Source organism: Agelaius phoeniceus, chromosome 3 (assembly GCF_051311805.1).
Source record: "Agelaius phoeniceus isolate bAgePho1 chromosome 3, bAgePho1.hap1, whole genome shotgun sequence".
Taxonomy (NCBI): Eukaryota; Metazoa; Chordata; class Aves; order Passeriformes; family Icteridae; genus Agelaius; species Agelaius phoeniceus.
This window is the reverse complement of record NC_135267.1, coordinates 47,462,886-47,489,392: the sequence shown is the minus strand read 5'-3', so window position 1 is coordinate 47,489,392 and position 26,507 is coordinate 47,462,886. Positions and strand designations below refer to the sequence as shown.

General features: G+C 38.9%; 1 protein-coding gene across 1 annotated transcript in view; it reads left to right on the top strand.

Moving 5' to 3' along the window:
- The window catches only part of REV3L (REV3 like, DNA directed polymerase zeta catalytic subunit), a 115,466-nt gene extending 89,062 nt beyond the window's left edge, over positions 1-26,404 (top strand). Inside the window, exons 19-32 of the mRNA XM_077175205.1 lie at positions 955-1,070; positions 7,419-7,537; positions 8,177-8,295; positions 9,242-9,383; positions 13,242-13,486; positions 14,463-14,571; positions 15,425-15,631; positions 16,267-16,376; positions 17,376-17,490; positions 18,902-19,039; positions 19,847-20,037; positions 21,101-21,347; positions 22,693-22,902; positions 25,231-26,404. Of these exons, the coding sequence (XP_077031320.1) occupies positions 955-1,070; positions 7,419-7,537; positions 8,177-8,295; positions 9,242-9,383; positions 13,242-13,486; positions 14,463-14,571; positions 15,425-15,631; positions 16,267-16,376; positions 17,376-17,490; positions 18,902-19,039; positions 19,847-20,037; positions 21,101-21,347; positions 22,693-22,902; positions 25,231-25,371 (2,209 nt within the window). The 3' untranslated portion in view covers positions 25,372-26,404. The remainder of the gene's footprint in view (positions 1-954; positions 1,071-7,418; positions 7,538-8,176; positions 8,296-9,241; positions 9,384-13,241; positions 13,487-14,462; positions 14,572-15,424; positions 15,632-16,266; positions 16,377-17,375; positions 17,491-18,901; positions 19,040-19,846; positions 20,038-21,100; positions 21,348-22,692; positions 22,903-25,230) is intronic.
- Positions 26,405-26,507: the final 103 nt, after the last annotated feature.

The window sequence follows — 26,507 nt, the reverse complement described above, 5'->3', positions numbered from 1 at the left end:
TTTTTTTGCTGTAAAAATAACAGATATCTTATCTTACTTTGTCCAGTCCCTTTCTGCCCAACAAAATCATTGTTAGGCTATTGAGCAAATCACCAGATCATGACTTGTGGATTTTATAGTGCCTGCTCAAAAGTTAGGTGATACTGGCTCCTCTGAGCTAGCTCCTACCTGTGCTTTGTCTTTAAAGCCACATTTTTTTTCCTTCTGTCTAGTGAGCTTTACTCTGAGCCTGATTGGAAGTGATTGTGTCAGAAGTCAATTCTGACTTTTTTATCATACCTGAGCCAGTTAGATTTTTCAGCTGGAAAGAGATACAGCATAAGATAAGTTTTTCTTGTGTGTCTTCTACAAAGAAGGCTATCTAGAAAGAGGTATTTAAAGAGAACTGTTAGATACAGTTGCTTTTATCTGATTCAGTTTAGACAGCTCTCACTCAACTACAAATTGTAACTCCCAATAAGGGGTGATCATTTAGGGACCCGAAGTTCCCTCTGATTACTCAAAGTTACACTGCATTATGTGTGACACAATATTATCTGTAAACATTCCAGTTAACCTACTGGCAAATTCTCTTCCATAGGCATGGCTATAATTCACTGCACATCTGTCTCATGTTGCTAAGTTTCAGTTTATGCTTGATACTTCCTGATGCCATCAGTAAAGCCTGATGAGACCTCAGTTTTGTTCTTTATTTGTAAAGACCGCGGAAAAAAAATTGCAGTGAAAATATCCTTTCTAAATATTTTTGCCATTGAATGTTATTAAAAACCCTTAGAGATTGCCTGTTTTGAATATTGTCTCCTAGTCCGATGCTGCTTTCATAGAAACCGTTTGTGACTGCGTCTTTTTTAAACTCAACATAATTTGAATGCAATCCTGTTTATACTTTGTTCATGGAAAATATTTTTGTGAATTATATGAAGCTCATTTTTTCTTCTCCCCCTACCTCTCTAGATATGACCCAGACATTTTGCTAGGCTATGAAGTCCAGATGCATTCCTGGGGTTATCTCTTACAGAGGGCTGCGGCACTGAATGTTGATTTATGCCAGATGATTTCTCGTGTGCCAGGTAAGTTATTTGTTTAGGGCTTCAGTTCAGTTCCAATAGAACCAAATTGAAATCTATGAACAAATTTAAAAAATAAATGCAGAGTATTTCTTCAGAAAGACTTTTTTTTTGTTCTTGTTCCTGTGTTGTTAATAGTATAATCACATACACACACACACATACCTGGTGTTTTCTGAATTTTCAAATTTGTGCATATTCCACTTCTGTGTGTGTCCTGTATTCATGAACCTGGACTTACATTCTATAGTTGTGGGTTAAATTTCAGTTCTTGGAGGTGCTTCTGCTACCAAACCTTCTTTTGCTTTCCTTGGCTCCAGCCATTCAGAGTATCTGCCATAATCATCATTTGTGATTTCTCTGGCTGTAATACAAGAACATAAAACTGCTTCTGAGCAGCAATTGTCCTGGACAGCTTTGTAATAAAATCCTCACTTTCAATGACCATTCTTGTACTTTGGGCAAATTTTATTGGGTCCAAGTGCTGATGCTTTCCTCCAGCATTCAGAAAAAAAGTCTGTTTAGACTGGCAAGAAAACTTGGATGAGAATGGTAAGCCTAGTGCCTATACTTAGGCAATCAATAGGAGCCATCATTCTGAAGAAAGGAGTTAGTGAACAGCTAAGTAAATGTGCTGTCAAACCTGAGAAGAGTCAGGATAATTTTTGAGACACTTTGTCATTTTAGAAAGTATGTTGTAGCTCTTTGCAGTCATCAGGATGATGTGGATGAGGGAGACTTCAAAAATCAAAACAGTTGAAAAAGCTGGTTTTGCCAGCTGTACAGAAAAAAGCATCTGTACAGAAATTAAATTGCTATGAAATAAGAAGTCCATTACTGTGATTGTCTATTAAAAACTTAAGCCTGTTGCTTTCTAATGGTTGTAAAAGCAAATGTTAGGAATTATGGAGCAAGGAAAATACAAAACAATTAATGTAAATGTAAAAAATGTCAAAATCTGTAGTGTGCTTGTATCCCAGTGCTGAGCCTCCTCATAACCTTCCTCCCATCAAAGTGGATAGAAGGGAACTGGTAAAGATGAGAAGGGTTATCCAAATGTGTCTAGTAATTTAGTAATTTTGGATTCCAGAAGAGACAAAACAGTGTAGGAAAGGTAAAAGCCTGTGAAATATTCAGGGATGTAAAGGGAAATAGAGATTGGGTTTTCATGGTCATTTCCAATGCAAGAACTGGACATCAAGTGAAGTAGCAAGTGGCAGCTACAGAATAGAAGTTAATTTTTAATCTCAGCATTGCTGAGCTCTTTAAGTACAAATACTTATAGTGTACATTGCTTTAAAAGGAGATAAATTCTTGCAAGAAGAATCCATTTGAAGCTATGATATATGTGAAAATAATGTTTGGCCCAGGAAGCTGCAGATGATGGGAAGCTGGAAGAGTTGTGGGGAGAGTATCAGTAATTGCTTTCCCCATCTTGAAGCACCTGCCTTTGAGTACATGACAGAACATAATACTGGGCTACTTTAATCTTTGAGCATACTAGCACAGAAATCATCTTTTATGTAGTTGTTCTGTGTGCCAGGCCAGGAGAATATGTTGTTTTAGCAGCACTGTATTCACACAGTCCTTCCTTGAGGCTTGAATATTTGTAGTCTTGATGTTTTCAGTACTTGTGACATGTTTGGAAAAGAACTGAGTTAGAGTCCTCCCAGAGACAAGAAAATACAAGAAAAAAAATTGCATTTTCAGTTAAAAGTTGTTGGCAATTGAACTTTGGTGAATTTTTAAATACTTCATATATGAAAACAGGATCATGTGATAGTTTAAATATGAACAGGCTGTCAGTGCCCCTAAGTTTCTTTCTTCAGGACAAAGCTCTCAAATTTATTCTTCAGGAATAATAGTGGATTGCATGAACCTCGTTACTCAGTTTCCCTGATGGCTCAAATTGAGATGATATACTAGTTGCAAAATAATGCCTCTAGGTACAGTCTTCAGAGGTACTGAAGGATGTTCAGAAAAAATGTTGACCCATTACACCTAAAGATGTGCAATATCTGTAGTAAGAGGTCAACAGTAAGAACAGTAAGTGTTGTAGTCAAAGGTTTCTTAAAGCCTCCAAAGATCACTGTCATGGTTTGACACTGGCACAATGCCAGTGCCCCCATGAAAATACCTTCTCCCTGGTTTCTGCTGTGAGATGTGACCAGGAATAAGCAAAGCAGGCTCTTACTTAGGAAAAAAAAAAAAAAAACAAAACTTTATTAACTACACTACAACTACAAAGAAAAGGAACACACATACACAGGGAAAATGAAAACCTCACAAATGCATTTCCTCCTCCCCCCACCAAATTTCAACACAATACATTTGATCCTCAAATCACCAACTCTCAGTCCTGCACCACCCTTCAAACAATCAATCCTCAGTTCATCAAGAGGAGAGGAGTCCTTCTTGTGCCATGGGCTTCCCCTGGAAACACAGCTGAAGCCTCGTGTGTTTCCGTGTCACTCGTGGCACCGCCCGGAGAACATCTGCCGTGGTGACTTCTTCCTTTCATGTCCAGTGCTCTCACCACTGAACACGGACCAGAACTGCTTCTAGGGTTGTCTTTTAAGGATGCTCTGTCCCGATCCAAAAAAGGCACAGTCTCTCCTTTGGGACACCTGTCCCCACAATCTCTCCTTTGGGACACCTGTCCCCCCCATATTTTTTCACCCCCTGGGGCCGAGGGGCATCAACACTGAACCCTCTTGGCTCTGAGGCCATTGCCTCCCCCTAGAATGCAGTCTCTGTGTCACAAGGAACATGGTTCTGTCCATGGCTATACAAAAAGAGTCCAGCAAAAGCTACTCCATCATCTCTTCCCACTAGGATTCTTCTCTACTCTTCTACTATCTCTCACTCGCCCAGACCTCTCTCACACTGGCCCATTTCCTTTTTCATCTTCCACTCTATCTTCTAGGAAAGGTCAATGTTCTGTAAAGTTCTCATTTTCCAAAAAGGGGTTAAAAGCTCCTACAAGCGGCCGGCTGAACCCCCCCCTTCTTCTCCGTCCCAGCCGTGCTGCCGGCACAGGCCCATGTTTATCAAGCTTCAAGGTTACAGTCTCAGGCAGCGGCTCTTTCTCTCTCTCTCTCTCTCTGTCTCTCAGGGGGGGGCACCCGATGGCTCCCGGTGTCTCTCTCTCTCTTTCTCTCTTCCACCCTTCCACCCCGGGGCTCAGGCCTACCTCTCTCGGCCACATGGCTTTTCCCCTCCCCCTGCCCAGCCAGCAGCTGGGCCGGGGGAGAGACCCGAACTCTTTCCCGCCGGAAACCCAAGAGGACCCTCCCAGGGGAGAGCTCTGCTTTTAACCCCATGTTCTCAGAGGCGTGTCCATGTCCCAGTGGCCAGGTTAAATGCCAATATTAAAGCCTGAATATCCATTGGCCAAAAACACAGCATCCCAAAAAACACATTTCCTGTCAAACCACCACAATCACAAAGATTTATTGCTCCACTGTAGAAGTATGGCTGAATAATCTCGTCAGTTTGGGACATGTGTCTCTGCTGTTGTTCTCAAAGGCTGAGTCACAGTCCATGTCTTGCAGGACAGCTCTGTCTGCACTGTATTTGATACAAAACCAAACAATCAGCAAAGCTGTTAATAGTACCCATCTTCCTGACATAAGCTCTTCCTCAAGTTACTGATTTTAGGGTACACATGAATGGGTCCTCAAAGAAGAAAGGGAACTGTATGGTTCCTAATGGTAGTGTTCCCATGTATGTCACAGTCAGGTTTCCTTCTCTACACTATGAAGTCCCACACAACATGGGTTCAGTTCTAGTGAAGAAAATCAGGGTTGTATCCCTTAACATTTTTGAACATGAAGTTCAAGTGGGCATGCAGAGCACAGGCATGATCTGCACCGCACTGGTGTTTGTAGTGCAGGTGTTCCTGTGCCAGCTGGTAGATGCATACTCAGAAGTAGAATACATAACACTTAAAAATGTTCCTAAGAACTGCTGTTATTTTAAGGTTAGTGTTTGGTTTGTTTTGACAGAATTGCAGCAGAAAGATGAGAAAATGTTTACACTGATGAGCTCTTCCCAGAAATGTCATGCCGTAAATGTCTTGCATGCATGACCATATACGTGCAAGTTGTTGTGTTCTCCGTTGCTTCTTGGCCTCCTTGTCCATGATTTTGACCCTATCTGTCTTTGTCTTGCTTTCCCCTGCACTTCACATTTCCCTCCCTTCTTCATATGCTGTATTTTCAGAACAGGAAGTGCTCCTTCAAGAAATATGCTTCTCTTTCCTCCTGTTGAAATAGAGATGGAAGGGACTTTTCCTTTCCTGTGATTTCAACTTAACAAAAAGAAAGCTGGACTTCCCTCTGGTTTTGCTTTATTGACTGAGTCTGGTGCTACCTCTGCCCTTTACAAGTGAACTATTCATAAGTCATAGGACACATCACAAGAGAAGTGCATGCCATGCCTGTGCATGGTGGCATTTTTTGTGTGGCCTTCTGTTTCCTCCTTTGCATCACAGCTCAAAGTTAGGGAGTGGGTAAGAGAGGATGAGAGGAGACTTCTTTTTATTTCATCTCATGCACTCGAAAAATAGGAGGAATGTCCTGTTCTGCTTCTTACCAGCATAGTTCCCAAAGAGGCTTACATGGTTCTGGTGACACATTTCCCACACCAGTTGTAAAGTAGTGCAGGTTTTTTGTTATATAGTGGTGCTCATCACAGGCAGAGTTCATCAGACAGGTCTCTCTTGTGGTCACAGTATCCTTTGCTGCCTGTTTTTTACCAGCAAGACATGAAGCAGACTTAATATAGGAAATCCCCTCAACAAGTCAAAAGAGAACTGGGATGACACTGATGAAAGTAGAACTCAGCAATAGTTTCTACTTCCAGTAAAAAAAAAAAAAAAAGAAAAAAAAAGGAGGGGAAGAAATGCAAGTTCCTCACTCTCACAGGAGATCCAGCATGTGGAAATGAAGAAAAGCAGAAGAAAAAATGTTGCTACTTGGTGGGGCATTTTTTCCATCCAAACATGGAAAGATAAATTTCTGGTTTTCCTACTTAAAAATCTGAAATAATAAGGAGGTTAAAAAGATAGTCTGCATTTTGATTAAGTGTACAAAAGTTCTGCTAAATTTTGTCAAGGATCTGTGATTTACTAATAAAGTCAGTAAATGACGAATAGGTTTTCTTAACCATATTTTAATTTATATGGGGACACATTTGAAGATCAACATAAAAAATTAGTCTGTGTTATGTTGTTTCATAACTGTTCTGCAGCATTTCAGACAATTTTTACTTCTGTCATTGAGGGTAAATGTGCTTCATGACTGTCTGAGGATCTAATTGTTCAGTTCTGATCATTATTGCAAAGCAGCATGTATCCACACTTCCACACTCTGTGTCCAAAATGTTCTGCTCTTTATTATCAGGGTACTGTACAGACTGTGCTGTACCCGATAAATGAGTGCTGGCAGAATACAAAGCAGCCAGCAGTTAAAAAATGGGTATGGATTTAGAATTGTGGGTAAATTGCCTTGAAATTATTTCTCTCCTAATCTAATAAGAAATAAGGCTGAGGATCAGTGTGTTTTCATAATGGATTTTAATCTGTGTGGTACATTTTAAAAAACATCTTTGTAAGTTCTGGAAAAAACACCAGAACTGTAGACTTAAAATGGCTGGGAAAAAAGATAGTTTAAAGAAATGTATACCAAAAACGACTGTGTTCTCTTGTGCTGCAGTATTCCAAAGCATGACAAAAATCAAGGGTGGCAAAAGAGGATATATTTCTCTACTTTAGACACTGCTGTCTCACAGAAAGATTTAGAGTGCCGCATCTGCATTGGTTCTTTCCTATTTCCTTCTCCCTGTGCTATCCAGAATTCATGTCTACTTACTCCCAGTGCTGTGGGTTTGCTTATACTGTATGAAAGAGACTGAATTTTCTCTCCCGTGACCTGGTTCAATCTGTGTAAGATCATTGCAAGTAAAGCCTTGAGTTATAAGCTCCTTAGAGCAGAAATCACTTTTTTGTTAATTATATTTTTTTATGTTGTGCACTACTGCATGTGCAGCTCTCAAGTAACATTCAGCATTGCATAACCAATATATTCACTACGGAGAATATATTGCCTTGAACACTATTTCAATGAAACTGAAGTAAGAGTTCTCTGCAAAGGGCAAGAGCAGAAAATCGTGGGGGAGTTTCATTTAGAGATTGTGTGGATGACTGGTAAATAAATAATTTTGTGGAAACAGCAGTAATCTTTATGAATTCTTATTTTTCTAGAGAGCACAAATTGGAAGAGGGATGGTTTGATCTGGTCTTGATTGTCTTATAACATATTTAAATATAGTCTCCTTTAATGTCTTTAGATGAAAATAAAGAGAACAGATTTGCCACCGAGCTGGATGAATATGGAGCGGATACAATGAGTGAAATAAATATTGTTGGGCGAATTGTCTTGAATATATGGAGAATGATGAGACATGAGGTAAATTTTTTAAAAGGTTAATGTTTTGATTTACTGAGTTTTCTAATTATTGCAGACTTAGTTGAAAGTTTCATGTAACTTTTGTAACTTCTACAAATTTTTTCTTTAGACACCTTTTCAAATAGAGCAGTTTGCCAGTTTGTGAGAATAGGTTTTGTGTATCTCTAAACTGTAAAGAACTGAAGCCTATATTTTTCAGTGATGTTTCTTAATGATGCTCCTTTTCACTGATTTGTAGGTTTTGAGAACAACTTACTTTTTTTAGGAATTTGTCTAGTATGGTGCTTTTAGTTCAATAAGTACTTGAACATATTTTAAACTGACAGATTATTTTTTGTTGTTGTTCCATTTATAACTTTCCATTTAATACTCAAATAGCCCAGTCTTTACAAATCTTCTTCTGACCAAGTTCAGACCTGATCTTTATGAACTACTTAATTCTGCATATTCTTTTCAATTGATATGGGATGCTTTTTCCTGACTTGTAAATAGTTAGGGATTTCTAAGAATAAAGACTAACATTTTTAACAAAATATTAACAAAAAGTTAATAAATCTAGTTCTTGCAGTTTTTGAGAAGTTGAGATTTTTCGATTATGAGAGCCATCATGCATCTGACATGTCCACTGTGTTTTCCTAGGTGAATCTAACGAATTACACTTTTGAAAATGTGGGGTTTCATGTTCTTCATCATCGTTTTCCTTTATTTACGTTCCGAGTTCTGTCTGATTGGTTTGACAATAAGGCAGATGTCTACAGGTAATGAGCTATTAATCCATTTTGTTTGCTGTTTTTAAGGCCGGATTCTTAACATTGGATAGATGTAAGATAAAGCCACAATAGGAAGAAATAATCAATTTAGCTTAGGCACTAGAGCAGTGTATATGCAGCAACATGAGCTTATTTACTTGGATGTTCTGTTGTACAGTTATATCCTCAATATTACAATAAAATATTTTCAGTTACATTTTCAACATACCTGAATAGATGTACTGTTTTGAAGTTCTGTGATGTCTTTATATGCTATTCATCAGAAGGGCTTTTAATGAACTGCCAGGCTTCTCTTTTACCTCAAGTGCATGTCAAGCAAGCTAGGCTTAAAAGTATTACAAAACAAAATGTTAAGACAGTAGCTATAGCTGCTTAAAAATACCTTCATGTGACATGTATCACATTCAGCTTCACTCTTTTTGAAGCAATTTGGTATTGTGTGATATGAACAATTCATGAAACTGTATACTGATCTGCACATTGTTTGTCACATACATAAAATTTCTGTAAAGGTTTGTGTAGCTAAGTGGAAACATGATTTATACTGAAATTATGAATTTATGTTCAGCTGTGGTAGACATTCTTAATACAGAAGGATGTTTCCACAAAGGTCCAGTCAGTCAAAAAACATGTAAAGAGATGAGGGGGTAGTTGTGTCTCCTTTGGTAATTCTTTGGGGCAGTGAGGAAAATCGGATATATTAAGTCATTGCAAGATGCCTTAAAAGTAGCTTGCTGTAACACAATGTGTGTACGTCTTTAGAATACCTAGGTGTATATTTATATATGCCACACTTTTGAAAGAGTTCTATGAAAATGTTCTAGAGGAAAATTTTATTTGCTGGTTTGTTACAAGTTACCATAAAAATACATTTGTCTTAGTAGAAAGAGCAGCAGTCTTCTGATTGTTTATAACGAGGTGTTCACTCTGACAGATGGAAAATGGTTGATCATTATGTTAGCCGGGTTCGTGGGAATCTCCTCTTGTTAGACAAACTGGACTTGATTGACAGAACAAGTGAAATGGCAAGAGTTTTTGGCATTCAGTTCTTACATGTATTAACAAGAGGCTCCCAGGTAAGACTTCATTCTCCTTATACTTCACAAAACCAAAATGGTTTTTACAAAATGTTCTGGTTCTTTGGTATCTTCTCAGTCCGTGTGTCTATCTTCATAGGGTCCCAGAAGGCTGTTAACATGAATTAACATGAAATTGAAATATAAAGAATACCATGCAATCTATTGTTGCGGCTTTTGAATTGCCTAGTCTCAGAGGTTAAAAATAGGTGTTAAAAATAGAGTTCCCCAAATATAATCACACCAGTGAATATTTTCTACTGCCTTCAGGAGCACTAAGCTTTCCCTTTGAGCTGGTATTGTTCACACTTACATGAGACTGAAAATGAGTGCTTTCTAAAACATTAAGAAATATAATTAACCGTGTTTTAGAAAGACAAGATTAGTTTCCTTTAGGGCAGACAAAGCAGCATTGAATATGCTCTAAGTGACATTTCTGGTGCAGCAGACCTCTGGGTGAGATTTTACAATAAGACAAGAGGGGCTCTGGCTTTATTAACTACGTGTCATGCAAAATGTTTGTGGTTCTATTATTTTGATACCAGCATCAGAGGGAAAAGAGAGCAGAACAGAGCAAGATGTGCACTTTGTTTGGGAGCCCAGCAGTCTCCAATAATACTTCCTTGCTTTCCTTGCCCAGATTGTGAGTGACTGGGCTAACTGAACTGCTTTCATGGCAACATGTGAGACCTGAGCAGCACCCAAAATGAGAGTCAGATACTCTGTCATGTGTTACAGCTCTTCTGTTGTCATAAGCCAGCCAGATATGGGCGCGTCTGAAGCTGCAGTTTCCTTAACAATTCAATGCTATTAAGAAACTTTAGCCACCTTTTTTTCTTAGACTGCAGATGCCTGTGTCATCTCTTGCCCCAGAGCAGGTTCTTGTTGGTCTTTCTGGTAATGACCCTGTATTTGGGGGAAAAGGGGACAGGCTGGCAGGCACCATCAGCAGAACCAAGGCAGTGTTCAGTAGGTATTTGCCAGTTTAGCTCCCTGATCTGGTTTACCCTACTATCAGAAAATACCACTGTTGGAGCAAGGGAAGAGAAATGCACAGTTAGGGATAGGGAATGTGGGACTGGCATACTGCCAGCATAGATATGCTTAAACTGTCATGATTGCAGCCCACAAAGACTGTTCTGCCTGTCATTTTCTCAGATGTCTGTGAGTGGGAGTGAGCAACAGAAGCATGCTGCATTTTCTATCCTGACTGTTCTTTTCTCTTCCCTTCTGTGCACGTATGTTCTGTTTCCATTGAAACTTTCTAGATCAAAAAAATGGCACTTGCAACAATTCCCAGTCACCGCAAATAATTTTTTTTCACACAGAAGAGTCACTACCCTTATGAAAATACTCCCCCTTAGCTGAAAAACATGTTAAAACGGAATAATAAGAACAGATTTCAGATATTTTATTTTTCTGTGTTTGAATCTCTCATTGACTTTTGCAATAAGTTTTTGAAATTATTTTTGTTTATTGTATTAAGCCATCTCAAACATTTCTTAGTAGACTAAAAATCTAACAAGAAGTGGTCACAGCCATTACAGATAACTAGTCAGATGTTTGGAGAACTTGCTGGTTTTTGCACAGGAGTCAGCAAGGCTTATTGAGAGAGCTTTAAACTTGATTTGGAGGGCGAAAGCAGTAAGATCAGGCTCACTAGAGATAAACCTGGGAGCATCACACCGGTGGCTGAGAAACTGTCCTAGCAAAGTCCTTTAGTCTGCTGTCTCAGTGGAGCTAAGGGCTGGAGTTCCACATGGGAGCAAAGACAAAAGGATTATTGATGTGTTAGGAACCACAGATGCACCTGAGAATGGTCGTGTAGGGATTAGGGCTTCTCCCCCTAAAAAAGGTGGTAGGATCAATAGCCCAGCTGAGGTGCATCTGCATCAGTGCACTCAGCATGGGCAACAAACAAGAGGCCAGTCCTGGTTTGTATCTTACTGATGATCTGGGCAATGGGATCAAGTGCTCCGTTAGTCGGTTTGCAGACTACTCCAAGTTGGGAGGGAGTGTTGCTCTGCTGGAGGGTAATAAGGCTCTAGAAAGGGATCTGGACAGGCTGGGTCAATATGCTGAGGCCAATTGTGTGAGGGTTCTGCCCTTGGCTCCCAACAACCCCATGCAGGGCTACAGGAAGAATGGCTGGAAAGCTGTCCAGAGGAAAAGGACCTGGGGTGCTGGTCAGCAGCAGCTGAACATGGGGCAGTGTGTGCCCAGGTGGCCAAGAAGGCCAATAGCATCCTGACCTCTGTCAGAAACAATGTGGCCAGCGCCACCACGCTGTCCCTCTGTACTCAGCACTGGTGAGGCCACACCTCTAATCCTGTGTTCAGTTCTGAGCTCCTCACTACAAGAAGGACACTGAGGGGCTGGAGTGAGTCCAGAGAAGGACAATGAAGCTGGTGAAGGGTCTGGAGAACAAGTCCTGTGAGGTGCAGCTGAGGGAGCTGGGGTTGTTTACCCTGGAGGAAAGGAGGCTCAGGGATGACCTTATTGCTTTCTGTGACTCCCTGAAAGGAGGCTGTAGTGAGGCGGGGGTCAGTCTCCCAAATAAGAAACAATAGGACAAGAGAAATTGCCTCAATTTGTTCTCTGGCTGGTTTAGATTGGGTATTTAAAAAATTTCTTCTCCAAGAGGATAGTCAGACATCAGAACAGGCTGTCCAAGGTCACCATCCCTGGAGTTAAGAGATGTGTAAATGTGGTGCTTGGCAGTGTTGGGTTAACAGTTGGATTTGGTTGATCTTAGAGGTCTTTTCCAACCTAAATTCTACAATGCTATGAAAACTAGAGAGAAAAACCCAAAATCTACCTCTTGCCAGAACCAGTCCCTGACCTCCTTGTCATACATCCAAGTTCATCACTGGACACAAATTAATGTGCAATTAGTGCAAGGTGGCAGTAGCAGTTCATGTTGCTCCCTAACAACACATCAAACCCCAACCTCTGTTTAAGGTGCAGCATCTTGTTAAGGCTGTTGGTTCTATAACTTCATTTATAATTTCAAGGATAAAGAAATTATATCTAACCCATTCAGTACAATGATTGAATACATAGTGTGTCAGGCAGATGGTCTTTAATAGTGATTTTTTACAAAGCACAGGATTTTACAATTATTGGTCTTTGAATTTCAGGATTTTTCAGTCCCTTGCCACCCATGTATGTAGTTTTCTCACCATGTATTATGTTTTCAGCTATTTTGGTTTTTATTCTGAATGGACACAGTGCATACCTGCCCATTTGTACTTGCAAAGCCTTTACTAAAGCATTGAGTAATACACAAATAAATAGGGCTGAGGTTTTTTTCTCTTGTTGCCAGCTACACATATAACATTTTGTGGTATCTTGAACAGGGTTTGTTGTTTTATGCTTCCTGTTCTGCTTGTGGTATCAGGGAGAAAGCATGATACCCAATGGATTTACTGCATATTAGACTTTGTTTTCTTCAGTGATCTGCAGGTCTGACAGTAGTACAGTTTAGCAAATGCTCATTCACTGACAGTAGTATGGCCATCCACATACATTGCTGAAGCCTGTTGATTATTTTTTCCATATATAAAAAGCACTCAATTTTCAATGATTAGGGCTAAGTGAAGAGGAAACAAGTGGAAAAGTTCTACTCTATGTAATACAGAGTACAGAACCATAGAACGGTTAGGGTTGGAAGGCACCTAAAGATGATCTAGTGATATAAAATACAATTAAAATATACCTTAAGAGCATGGCTGTTTATTTTGGAAAAGTAGTTATTTGTACTTTAAATTCAGGAAATGCCAGTGTGTGTTTGCACTAGTTAATGCAGGTTTGTTCTGCCCTTTTGATGCCAATGGTTCTATCCAAACTGATTTGCAGTACCGTGTGGAGTCGGTGATGCTGCGCATTGCAAAGCCCATGAACTACATTGCTGTGACTCCCAGTGTCCAGCAGCGAGCTCAGATGAAAGCCCCACAGTGTGTTCCCTTGATCATGGAGCCCGAATCCCGCTTCTACAGCAACGCTGTTCTTGTCCTGGATTTCCAGTCCTTGTATCCTTCCATTGTCATAGCATACAACTACTGCTACTCTACCTGCCTGGGACATGTTGAGAACTTAGGAAAGTAAGTTGTTACTCTTTTCTCATGATCTTTGATTCTGTAGATACTTGAGTGTCTTTTCTTAAGTACTGAGAACCCCTGGTTGCCATTGGAAACAATGGGCACGTATGAATAGCACCATTTTCTGTTATACAGTACAGATGATAAAAATCTACCATGTGGGTGTGTGCACATGTTATACACATACATATACAAATCTATATTAAATATAGAATTAGACTCTGTTCTCTTAAAAACCCCTGGAAACAACTCTGTGCATGTATGTATATACACCTCTTTGATTATTGTGGTGGTGGTGCTGGTTTTTAATACTGCTTCACAACAAGCCAAAATTACTGTAAATCCACCATCTATCTTCAACACTAGACTAGGGTTATTGCTTAATGAATTAGGATTGTTTGTGTATCACTTGTAGTTCACTCTGGTTCTAATTACTAAAAATTAAAAGGTACAATTGAATTATTCTTTGTAGCATCTTATCTTTTATTGAGCTTAACAGTTACTCCATTAATTGGAGAGAGATCTCACTGCTCATTATAATTACCTCTATAAAACAGAAGTATTTGGAAGAATGGAAAGATGCATGCAATAATTGCTAGGTGTCACCATCAGGTTTCCAAGTTCTTGATTTGAAATTCTGAATTCGTAGGAAGAAACTGCAGTGTAGTACTTGGTAAACATGGATGGTTTCCATAGGGGATTAGTACATACCTCCACTAACTCAGTATTTGGTAATTATTCATAACACAGAGCAGTATTTATAAATTATTCATGTGTTGGATTTAGCTGTTTATTACTACTTTGTTCCTAGAACCTTCTGTATGTAGCTAAGAAATTTGAAATTATGTTGTGTTTGTTTATACTTGAGTTTATTCTGTCCTTGCTGGCATTATTAGCATTTTAATGTGAGCTGATGTTTTCACTTGATTAGTCTGTAAATGAATGAATTGTCTTCGTGTTTAAATTTTCTCTTTATTAGGTATGATGCATTCAAATTTGGCTGTACATCTCTGAGAGTACCTCCTGACTTACTCTACCAGATTAGACATGATATCACAGTGTCACCCAGTGGAGTAGCTTTTGTCAAGGTAATGATATTAGTGCCCTGTGACAGCATTTTCACTGCCTGTTGGCTCACTTAAGATCAAATTGATATTGTAGTTTATATTTTGCTGCATTAAGAGCTGACAGAAAGGGGAGGTTCATTCTCTCATTTCACAATGTTTTTGCTATTTGTCAGTGCTGAACTTCTGGCATCTCAGGAAGTAAAATGTCTTTATGTTTTCCTTTGTACTGAAGGCTTGTTTCATCTATAATTAAACTGTATTTTACTTGTGCAGTTTGGGGATCAAACAGTAATTATCTGTGTGTAACAATTCATTTTTCTCCTGCCTGTATAGCAGAATGCTTTCTTAGAAAAAGAGTAATGATTTGGGAAATGAGGGTCCCTGACTTGCTTTCCATTGTTCTCATTTTGTAATGTGTCCTGCTGGCTGATGTGTAATGAATATGGCCTGGAGCTGTTAAAAATATTTAGGCAATCACCAGCATACCTGTATTTAATGTAAAACAAAAACTTTAAGTAAAGAATATTTGCAGAATTTTTAAGATAGTGTTCCTTCATCATTTAATACTTTGAGAATTAACAGCTAAATATTGAAGTCCCATTTTAGTTAATAAGGTTATCTAAACATTGTATCAGCAGGGCTGATGAATACAAAGAACAAAAAGCTATTTGTTCTGTCCTTAAGAGCTTTGCCTGTATTCTAGGTTCCTTGTAATGTTTGTGAGAAAAGCCAAACTGTTGGTGGCTGGGGCATCTTGCTAGTTAATCTGTCTTCCTATCAGTGGTTAACTAACAATTCTGGGGTTTGATTTTACTCTTAACTGTTTCTGTTGGGCTTTCTAATACCATGTTTTTCTTTGTTCCCTTTATGGCAGCCTTCAGTAAGAAAGGGTGTGCTGCCAAGGATGCTAGAAGAAATCTTGAAGACCAGGATAATGGTGAAACAGTCAATGAAGGCTTATAAGCATGACAAGGCTGTGACTCGAATGCTTGAAGCTCGTCAGTTGGGTCTTAAATATATAGCTAATTTTACTTTTGGCTATACTGCTGCTAATTTTTCTGGAAGAATGCCATGCACTGAGGTAAGGGTTGTGGGTAAAGATGTATAAAAATGTTGGAAAGACACTAGTCAGATAACATAATATTATTATTTGAAACAAACTAAGTACCTTCAGAAAAGCTGCTTTTATTAGTAGTACTGAAAATCAGCAACATAGGATTTGTTTGTGATCTTCCAGAAAAATATAAAGGTTGTCTTCTTCCTGTAAAGAAGCATTTGGAGTTGGCATTTCTGTAGAACTGTTTCCAAAGGTAGATTGGATTACAGTTCTAGTAGTGGAAATAAAACAAAACATAGGGGCTTTTTCTTCATTTTCATAGGAATCAGCAGAATCCAAAAACTAGAGAAAACAATCCTGAGCAGTCTTGTCTTGATCCATAGATTTTTAATATATATTATAAACTTCAAAAGAAGTTTAAAACAAATTCTTCTTAATTTTAATACTTAATAATTTTTGATAATTTTTCTTTTAATTCTTGTTATCTTGGGGTAAGTTAAGCGACCTTTTTATTTATTATATGCATTTAAACCATGAAATAAAATATATCATCTCAATGCAGTGATTTTCATAACAAAATCAAGCATGGTTAGACTTAGCTACCAAGAGTTAGTATTTGGTTTAGCAGTAGAATAAAGATTTTCAATCTAACTTTGCAGATTGGAGACAGCATTGTCCACAAAGCCAGAGAAACATTGGAGCGTGCCATTAAACTGGTGAATGATACAAAAAAATGGGGTGCTCACGTTGTATATGGTGATACAGACAGGTAATTCATTATCTGCTTCTAAAAATGTTTTATAATTATAATAGTTCTTCACTGATAGGTTTTTGCTTTTGTCTCAGCAAGGCAAATTTATGATGCTGAAGTGGGTGTGTGGATCTTTGGATGTTGCTTACTGCCTTGCAGAATATGCAAAGTGAATAATACTGAGTTTGCTTGGGTTTCTTTAAGTACTTTAAAGGTTTCCTTTCTTTTGAAAATTATGTGGAACAGAAAGAGGGGAGGAAATATTTTTCAGTTATGAATTAATATAAATCTAATTTACCAAATTATTATTATTTTTGTGCCTGTTTCTGATGCCATTTTTATTTTTGAAAATAGAGTATATATAACAGTAGGCATTTCACCTTGAGGCAGGCACTGTTTTAAGCTTCAGAAGTGGATACAATTCAAAAGCAGCCACCAGAGTATACAGAGATATTATTAGGCTGCCTGACATACATTTTCTCAGTCAGTCTTTCATCTAAATAATAACCATGCTCTAGGCATATCCATCTCTGTTCCACACTTGGATAATTTTTCAGCCATTGGGAAACAAAGCTTGTCTGGCTGTCCTTTCTTAATAACTTAGGAATCCAGTGACTGATTTCAGCCAGATCTGATAAAAGACTTGACATTTCAAAGATACTGAATTCATGGTGGTTTCATTAAAAAAAAAAATGTTGGAGAAAGGAAGTAAAAACCTGCTGCTTCCTGTAGTGGGGAAAAAATGGTGTACCAGAGCTCTTTACAATACTTCCCTGGGAACTCCAGTTTTGCAGTGTGTGGGAGCAGTCCATTCCCTGCCTCATCAGATAGTCACAGCATTCATTAGCCCCTTTGCTGAACACTGAAGTTTCTCAGATTTTTAGCTTTTCTAGCTGAAGAAGGGGAATACAACTCATAATAACATCCCTGCCTTGCTACCAGGAAAATATAGCATATGGTTTTCAGGAACTATGTTGAATAGGTTTACATTCACTTCCTGTGTCTGATTTCTTCTAGCATGTTTGTACTCCTGAAAGGAGCCACAAAGGAGCAGTCTTTTAAGATTGGTCAAGAAATTGCTGAAGCTGTAACAGCAACAAATCCCAAGCCTGTTAAACTGAAGTTTGAAAAGGTAAAAGGAAAATATTTTGCTTGAAATGTGTTGGGTGTTATCAAACCAGCAACAATAAAGCAAAAACCAAATTAAAAAAAGCCCCCAAAGAAGTTGAAGAGAAAAGATTTTTCTGAACCCTAATGTACATATGGATAAACAAGTCATGTGCTGTTTCTGTAGATATATTGCAAGCTCCTTAATGCCTCAGGGACCTTTTCAGAGGATCGCTACAGTGTGAACAATAAAGAGAAATATTCCTAATTTCACATCAGTGGCTTGTTGTGCTGGCAGCATTAGGCAGTTTGAATTCCTGTCTCATCAGTTTTTGGAAATATCTCCCTGAGTTTGGTATTGTATACCTACAATTGAATCAATGTGTGCAACTTAGCAGAGGAAATGTTCACCATCCCCAGTTCCAGTGCATTAGTTACGAGCCTGATGTTTATTTTTCAGCCTGCCTTAGCACACTCACTTCAGCATATATCCACATGATATATACACCTGTAAAATGAAAAGTCACTAAAATCTATTCATTAGTCTTCTGGAAGAAATATTAACCACAACAAATCTTTTATAGAAGAATAAGGCAACATGTTAATGATTTTGCTGCAAGTTTGTCACTGTAAAGTCATTAGCAAGGTGTTCAGGTCAGTTAGCATTAGTTCAGGTGGTCTGGATATTTTCAAAGTACATACCTGACTCAACAAAGTCAATCAAAATTTGTAAGCCTGAGGCAACCTAAACTCACTGCTCCCTCTTCCATGAGAGTCAGGAAGATGTGGTGTTATTCTAGTAAAACTACAAAGAAGAAATTGTTCTCCATTCTTTCATTTCAAAGTATTCAAGGAATGCTTACCACAGTCAAGAATCAAATAAGAGGTTGGAGAAAACAAGCAAAAGAGACCATGGCCCTAAAAATCCATTCCTGAGAAAACTGTTCTCCAAGCACAGGCATTTAAAAAGCATATTTGCTCCAAATGGAGATACAGGCAGATTTTTGGTATCTCCATAAGTCTGAAAACAGAAAGTTCTAAGCCACTACTTGTGCTGGGAACATTTTCTTCTCTGATGTTAAAAATGAAATTGTCTTTGTAAGAAAGAAAGATAATAGAGTTACATTAGAAATGGTGACAGGTGCAATCCAGAAAAGTAAGGGTAGTTGCAGCAATGGATACTGTGTGTCACTTTCCATCTGTGCTTCAGCTAAATGAAATATAAAGTGATTTAAGACTGGAACACCACAGAATCCCAACTTCCTCAGCCATCCTTAAGAGTCCTTTGATCTATTTTATCAGTTGTAATGATTTAACAAATAAAAGCAAACAAACAAACCCCAACAAAGAAAACAACAAAGCACAGTATTCCTTAGGAAACCCTCTATGTTCCAAACACATTGCAGACTGGGCTGTCTTCTTTCTAAACATTCCAGGTCTACTTGCCATGTGTCCTGCAAACTAAGAAGAGGTATGTGGGTTACATGTATGAAACACTGGACCAGAAGGACCCAGTATTTGATGCAAAAGGCATAGAGACAGTCCGAAGGGACTCCTGTCCTGCTGTTTCCAAGGTAAACTATTCATAGATTTCTTCCTGAATGAAAGTACAATCTTCTGTTATTTCATTTTTTATTTGTCCTTTCTCACAGTTTCTAGTCCTTTGAGTTGTCTTAATCTGTTTTTCTTGTGTGAGCTATTTGAAAGATAAATTGAAGATCTTTTACAGCATTACAAGGATTTTTATTTTACAGCTTATATTTCATCCCAGAAAAAGCCCTTGGCCCATGTAAGCCTTCTCAAAAACCATTCTTGATCCAGTTCACTTCAGCTGGAAGTATTACTGCCAGATGAGTGGGACACACTGATCTATCTTCCAAATAGCTCACTTACATAATCCTAGTTCAGCTAAGAATTCCCTTAAAATACCTTTTTTTTTGCCCTGTTTATTTTAAGCTGTGTATTGAGAGGTTGAAAAGAAATTAGGAAATCTTGTCCTTAGCCAAATTAAAAGAAATTTATACCAGTAAAAAAGGTAATGACATAGAAGGGTAAAGTCATGGCAAAATACTTTAGATGGCAGGGTAAAAACATCTACTCTCATACTTTGGAAACTTCTGTAATTGTTGAAAAAATCTTTGTGCTGGAGTATGGAATGATGTCATGAAAGATGTGGCAAACTGAGGAAAAAGTTGTCCAGTAATGTGTTTATGAATGTCTTTGACTGGAAGACATTGCAACCTATCAATATCCTAGTTCACCACTGATACTTTTTCTAAACAATGTATTTGTATTTCATATAATTTACTGAATTAATTGCAACTAATTCTTTTTTATTCAAACATATATGTTTTTTTCACCTTTCTCTTTTGGTTGTAAAGATACTTGAGTGTTCTATCAAGCTGCTATTTGAAACACGGGACATAAGTCAGATCAAGCAGTATGTTCAGAATCAATGCATGAAGTTACTGGAAGGAAAAGCCAGCATGCAGGACTTCATCTTTGCAAAAGAATACAGAGGGAGCTCAGCATACAAACCTGGAGCCTGTGTACCTGCTCTGGAAATCACCAGGTAATGAGATCAAGAAGTCCTAATCACAGATATTTCTTATCTTGACCTTTTGCTGACAGGTTATGGGTAGGAGCTCATAGGTTTTTTTGTCTTGATCTTTGTACTGACACATTAGACAGCAGATTGTGGATATTTTTTCTCTTAACCTTTGTACTGTCAAGTTACAGGTAGCAGTCAGATGTCTTCTTCAAATACTGTTGAAGCAGTTGTCCCTACATTTCTTCTGTGTGTGAAAAGAGATGGTCCTGGATAGAGTCACACGTGCAAGAGCAAAGTCTTGTCAGGACACTGTGATAGTGTGTTCACTTCTGTTACTTACAGCTTGGGTTTTGTACAAGGGCTGGACTCTCCTAGATTATGCATCACTCCCAGTTATTAGATATGTTACAGATTGTGACAGTGATGTCTCTTAATGCTGTAAAATACATTACCAGGCATAGTTTTTCATTTTTAATCGAGTACCTTATCTAAAGTTAATATTTCATCCTGTTGATATCCTTGATCAGTAATAGAAAAGTAGATAATGTAAGCTGAAACATTTTGCCACCTTGCTTAATACAAAAGGTCTTCCAGTTAAGATATGCTTCTGTAATAAAACGTCGAAGTCCAAAACTGATATCTACTTCAAATTGAGTTGTCCTTTGCTTTCTGAGTGAAGGATAATTCAGTTTGAAGCAGGTATCATTCTACTGAGCAAGCAGTCTCAGAAAGCAAAGGACCAGAATTTGACCAGAAAGCAAATTGTACTTGACCTCTTTTTAGTACCCTGTCTGTTCCTTACTAAAATATTTCTTTAAGGAAGTGATAGCTAGAAAACAGTCTGCATGCAAATCCAAGTGACCTGAAACAGACCACGTCTTTAGGATTTGTGCCCCAGGTTCTACAATTTAGGTCCGATCACAAGACAAATTAAAAATGAAACATTTTGGTCCTGTGCTTCACAATAGGTACTGACTCCAGCCATCTGGAGAGCAACTAATCTAGTCAGATGGGGAGGCTTACAGGCAAATGAAGTAACTATGAATGTGCCTCTGGATGCATTCTCAAGGCTGTGTTTTGGCAGGAGAATGCTTGCCTACGACCGTCGCTCGGAGCCGCGCGTGGGGGAGCGCGTGCCCTATGTCATCGTGTACGGCATGCCCGGCCTGCCCCTGATCCAGCTCGTCCGCCGGCCCCTGGAGCTGCTGCAGGACCCCAGCCTGAGGCTCAATGCCACCTACTACATCACCAAGCAGATCCTGCCCCCCCTGGCCAGGGTCTTCTCACTCATTGGCATAGACGTCTTCAGCTGGTACCACGAGCTGCCCCGGGTGAGTGTTTTCTAGCAGGAGTTAGCAAGTGCAGTGCATCTGGCTGCAGTGTTGGGCCTTGCTGTGACTTGCAGTGGAATGAGGTTGATAGGAGGCAACAGCAAAGGTTATTTTGTGAAGCGATGTTTGATGCTCAAATATGCAGTCCTGATTCTTAGATCTTCTGTATGTGGGGTTTTTTTTCACATAGTAAATAAGTTTTTTCAACCCTTCTCTGCTTGGCTGATCACAGTCATCCTCTGTTTCCTGATCCCTTCTATAGTATTTTGCCATAACTCTGTATTTTTAGCAGTATGTGTATGTGCATCTGTTTGGCCATACCACTTTTTAAATCTCTCTATATTAGATGTTGGAATTTCTGTTTTTCAAAAACGTTCTGACATCTCTTGTCTGTATAGAAAGGGTGGCATGCCCCAGCAGCAGGAACACTTGAAAAATTTCATCACCAGAAATTTAAAGCCAGTAATACCCAAACATGACTTCCCTAAAAGTTAAAGAAGTCATTGAGATGGATGCAGGAAAAGAAGCATTAGATAGCTGGATTTTAGTTTGTGATTCCCCTGACAGCAGCATAGTAATACATCATGTTCCCACTGCAATACAGCAGTATAGCTGTATTTCCCAATACAGCCTTGATTGACTTCATTTCTTCTTCTTTTCTTTACCTTTCCAATGGCACCATGGTAGTCACCTTAAGTATCTCCAACAAGCTGTTCTAAAAAGATAAAAAGAGCCCTGGCTTTCTGCAAGGCCAAGGAGCAGCAAGGAAGTCACAGGGAGCAGAGCAGCAGGAGAGTGAAGAATAGCACAAAGCAAAAGTCATGCAGCAGCAGGAGTAAGTGCAGAGAGCAAACTTCCCAGGGAGATGGGCCAGTGATGGAGCCTTGTCCAAGGAAATCAGCATGAGCTACAAAGCACCATGGCAGAGCTGTGCTCAGGACTGCCTGGCACAGACACTCCAGGGCAGGCAGCATCCAGAAAGCAGCCACTGGAGCTGCAGCCAGGGCACATTTAGAGGTGGATCAGACCAGCACCTAAAAAAGGATCAGCTGCAGGAGGCAGTTTGAGGTGAGATCAGGAGTTAAGGATGTGTGACCAAGGATGTTTCTGGTTACAGATTCCCTGTGAAATAGGGAGGGCTCTGTTCAGTGTATCACTTCAGGGCAGTGCCGTACTCTTCAGAGTGCTGTGATCCATGTTCATAATTTGTGTATAGAACCCAGGCCCTACAGGCCATCTTGCACTTCTTTCTTACTCCTTTGGGAAAAAAACAACTGTGTAATCTAGGAATAAGGCAAGCTGCTCTCTTGGAAGTTCATTATGTCTTAATTATTTTTCTTGACAGATTCAGAAGGCTGCCTCAGCTGCCCACACTGAGCTAGAGGGACGCAAGGGCACCATCTCCCAGTACTTCACGACCTTACACTGTCCTGTGTGTGATGAACTGACCCAGTATGGGATCTGTAATAAATGCAGAAGCCAGCCCCAGCATGTTGCAGTGATTCTCAACCAAGAAATCCGAGAGTTGGAGCGTAAACAAGAGCAGCTGGTCCAGGTACGATTAAAGCATTGTCAGATGTCTGTCAGCAAAAGACAGGGTTGAAATTTCAAAGCCGTGCGTTACTGAATACTCCAACAGAAATGGTCCAGGTGTTAAATGTGCTGCAGATTGTTTGCTTTACCCATTGCTGTTGAAGGCAGCACAGCAGCTGTTACTCTCCTAGGCTTTGTGGAAAGCTAAGGCAAAGGAGGGGATCAGAACAGAAGAGGCTTTTCTCACTTTCTTCTGATTTTTAAGAGTACCTTATATGGTTTGTAGGTCCCTTTTTATAATGACAGAGAGCTGTGAGAGTGTAAAAGATTCACTCTATTTTGCATTAAAATAACAGATGATGTTCTAGAAACAAAAATGTTTGGGTCAGAAAATTTATTTATTTATATGTAAAACATGGATGTGGTTTAGCTTGGGGATTTTCTTGATACCTTTCCTCTCAATAGGAATTTTCCAAGCTGCTTTTTCCCCTTGAGCTAGAAGTCAATTAAGAGGGTAGCTGACTGTGCTCATGAATATATTACAGCAAAGTACAATGCCTCCCCTTGTGGAAACATATGCATACCTTCACCTAATTTTCATACTGTAGTATTTTATAATTAATAAATATTTTAGTGAAAATTTATTTTTAGCAGTAGCATGTGAACCATTTTAAATACTTGTCTGAATGTCAGGGATATAAATGTTCCCAAATCTAAGCATTGATTTGATAGGTTCTCATGGGGTTGTAATTCACTTCATAAATATTTCATTACTAAGGTGTGGACTTCTTGTTGTATTTTGTACTATTTGCTCTTATCTGCACTGTGAATGGCAGAAATGAGGAATTGCATGTTTTGCTGAGGTACTTTGAACTCTTTGCATTGCTCTTGCTCTGAAATAAAGCAGAACTTGGCAGGCTGGTCCAGACCCACAGAAGGGTCAGTGAGTTTGATTAGAACATTCTCTTGTCCCTGCAACACACAACAGCTCAGCAAGGCCTGGGATCCTGTCCCAGTCAGTGTTTGATGTCTCTGTAAGAGCATCTGTCTTATTTTAATGTGAAGGCTCATATATCCTTCACAGCTTAAATCTTTAGCCCTTTGAGATTATAAACATGCTGGAGCCAGCAGAAAACTGATATAACACTGAGCTGTACATTATTTTAAACTGCACTCAAAAATTATGTGCTCTATGTTAAAACCATAGACTTCTCCTCTCAACACAAATTGAACTTAGGACTTGTCTCAAGTACCATAGTTTGATCCCTTGTGTTTAAACCAGCCACAGCCTCTTTCAGAAGAACTGGGATAGATGTAGTTCTGAGGTTACAAAGCTGGAACCAGCTGTTTAAATCCTGTTCCTTCTGGTCACAGGATTGGTATCCTCTGAGATGCCACTTGTGGGACATGGCCAGGAGGGGCTGCCCCTCTCCAGCCATTGTCAGTCTGCAGGGATTTGGTGCTGATGCAGGCCTGGCATCACCAGGGAAGGTGAAAAGAAGGAAAAGAACTAATTTTAAAAGCAAAGGGATACAATTTCAGTTTGTTGATTAAGCAATGCAAGTGATAGGATAAACTGTGTAACATTTTAATGTCACAAAACACGGGTGTGGTTGGAAGCAAATTTCTAAGGTTTTAGAAAAACTGTTGGAGGTGGCAAATGCTGCAAGGGTTAAAAACAAGAGCAAAGCAGGGGCCTTTAGTTTCCTAAAGGTGTCTACCTTTGGAAAAACTGCCTGCTGCAATTTTATTCCATCAGGTATCTCATATTAAAGTACTTTGAAGCAGCATTAACAAGTAATTCCTTGATCAAGAAGAGCAGTGCAACTTCTATGGCCTGTGTATTTCAGTGTTGGGATTGATTGACTCTGACTAGGTAAAACTCTAATTAAAGCTTATCCTGAAATGAGTAATTTATTTAAAGTCCCTTTTCTCTGCAGAGAGTAACTGCAGGACAAGAGTTCTTTCATACAGAGTAAGTTTATCACAAATAGAACACGCTGCCCTGCTTAAACCCAGTCAACTTATTTACCTTGTTTTTAAAAGTGCCACCACATGCACAAGTAGGACTTAATTAGCAGGATTGAAACCCAAGCTGTAGAGTTGTGCTGTTGCTGTCTGCCCAGTTCAGTGGATGATGCTGCCAGCCCCCCACCAGCAGCCAGATGAGCTGTCTGGCAGCAGCCTGGGAGGCTGAGGCAGAGAAGGCAGCTGCTGTGGGTCCCTCCATGCTGGGGAGAAGGGCTGTGCCTGTTCTGCTGATACAGGCTTGTGGAGTTTGTAGTCCCTAGTGGTTTGTGCCTCGCTTGTGTTGTTTAAAATAGTTTTTGCTTTTTCTTATGTGATACAGATATGCAAGAACTGCACAGGCTGCTTCGACCGGCACATCCCGTGTGTCTCCCTCAACTGCCCTGTGCTTTTCAAGCTCTCCAGAGTCAGCAGAGAACTGTCAAAGGCACCCTATCTCCGCCAGCTGCTTGACCAGTTTTAAATGATCTGTGTTACAGGATTCCAGGTGCTATTTTTTTTTCCTTCAGTGTTTACCACACTAAGACTATTGTGCATGGTGCTTTTTCAATTCTCACCTAGTCCAGGATTTCCATTTTAACTGTTGGGTTTATTGTCTGAAGAATAATGAACGCTTACCATAACTAAATTGAAAAAAAAAAAAAACTACCCAACCCATTTGTTGATCTATGAATAGCTCACTTTTTAAGATGTAAAAATTTCTTCTTCCTTTCATGTTTCTAACATACTGTTTTATAATGCTGATGTTGAAATAGCTCTGTGTAACATCTTGTAAATCCATTTCAAAGTAGAAGTCAAGTTTACTTCCTGGAGGAAGGAGCACTGAAAACCTCTTGAAATGATAAAACCATTCGTGTGTGTTCTTGAACTGTCAGTATCAAGACGTGTTACTTATATATTCTCCATTCACTTTATAATTTTGTCTGCGAAATATTTTGTAAATACACTTTTTTACTTTTCAAACAACTGAGTAAAATAATGTGCAATGACTTTTATACAGATAATTTTAAAGTTGGTTGGTATATCTCCTCCTAAGTTTTGCTTGATTCCAAGTAGATTGTTATTTTGATCAGACTGTGCAAGCAGTAGTACCATGTGTAGCATTTTGAAACATTATTTTCTAAAAATTGCTGTCTTGCTTTAGCTATTAATGGGGCATTGTGAGGAACTGTGCAAAGACATTTTTGTTACAAACCTGTGGGACTGTTGCAATACTTTAAATATAAAATTTTATTCCATTTTTGCTTGTTTTGTATAGACATTTCTATTGCTTCTAAATATGCTTAAAATATTTTCTTTCCTTACGTACTGTACAGTTAAATCTTATTTGCCACCATCTTGACAAAATGTGTATTTAGAATATTTGTATAACTGTATAAAATGGAAAAGGAATTATGTGGTCAGTGCATTGTTTTCTAAACTGGAAATCATTTTGTTTTAGAAGTTAATAATGGAAACCATATTAAAGTTGAATAAAATGATATGGTAAAAAATGATTTGGGTTTTTTTAATATTTACCCTCAATTTGTTTCTGTCTCTGGCACACACAAAAATGTAAAACAAAACTGCTCAAATCAAAGTTAAGAATCCAGCTTAAAC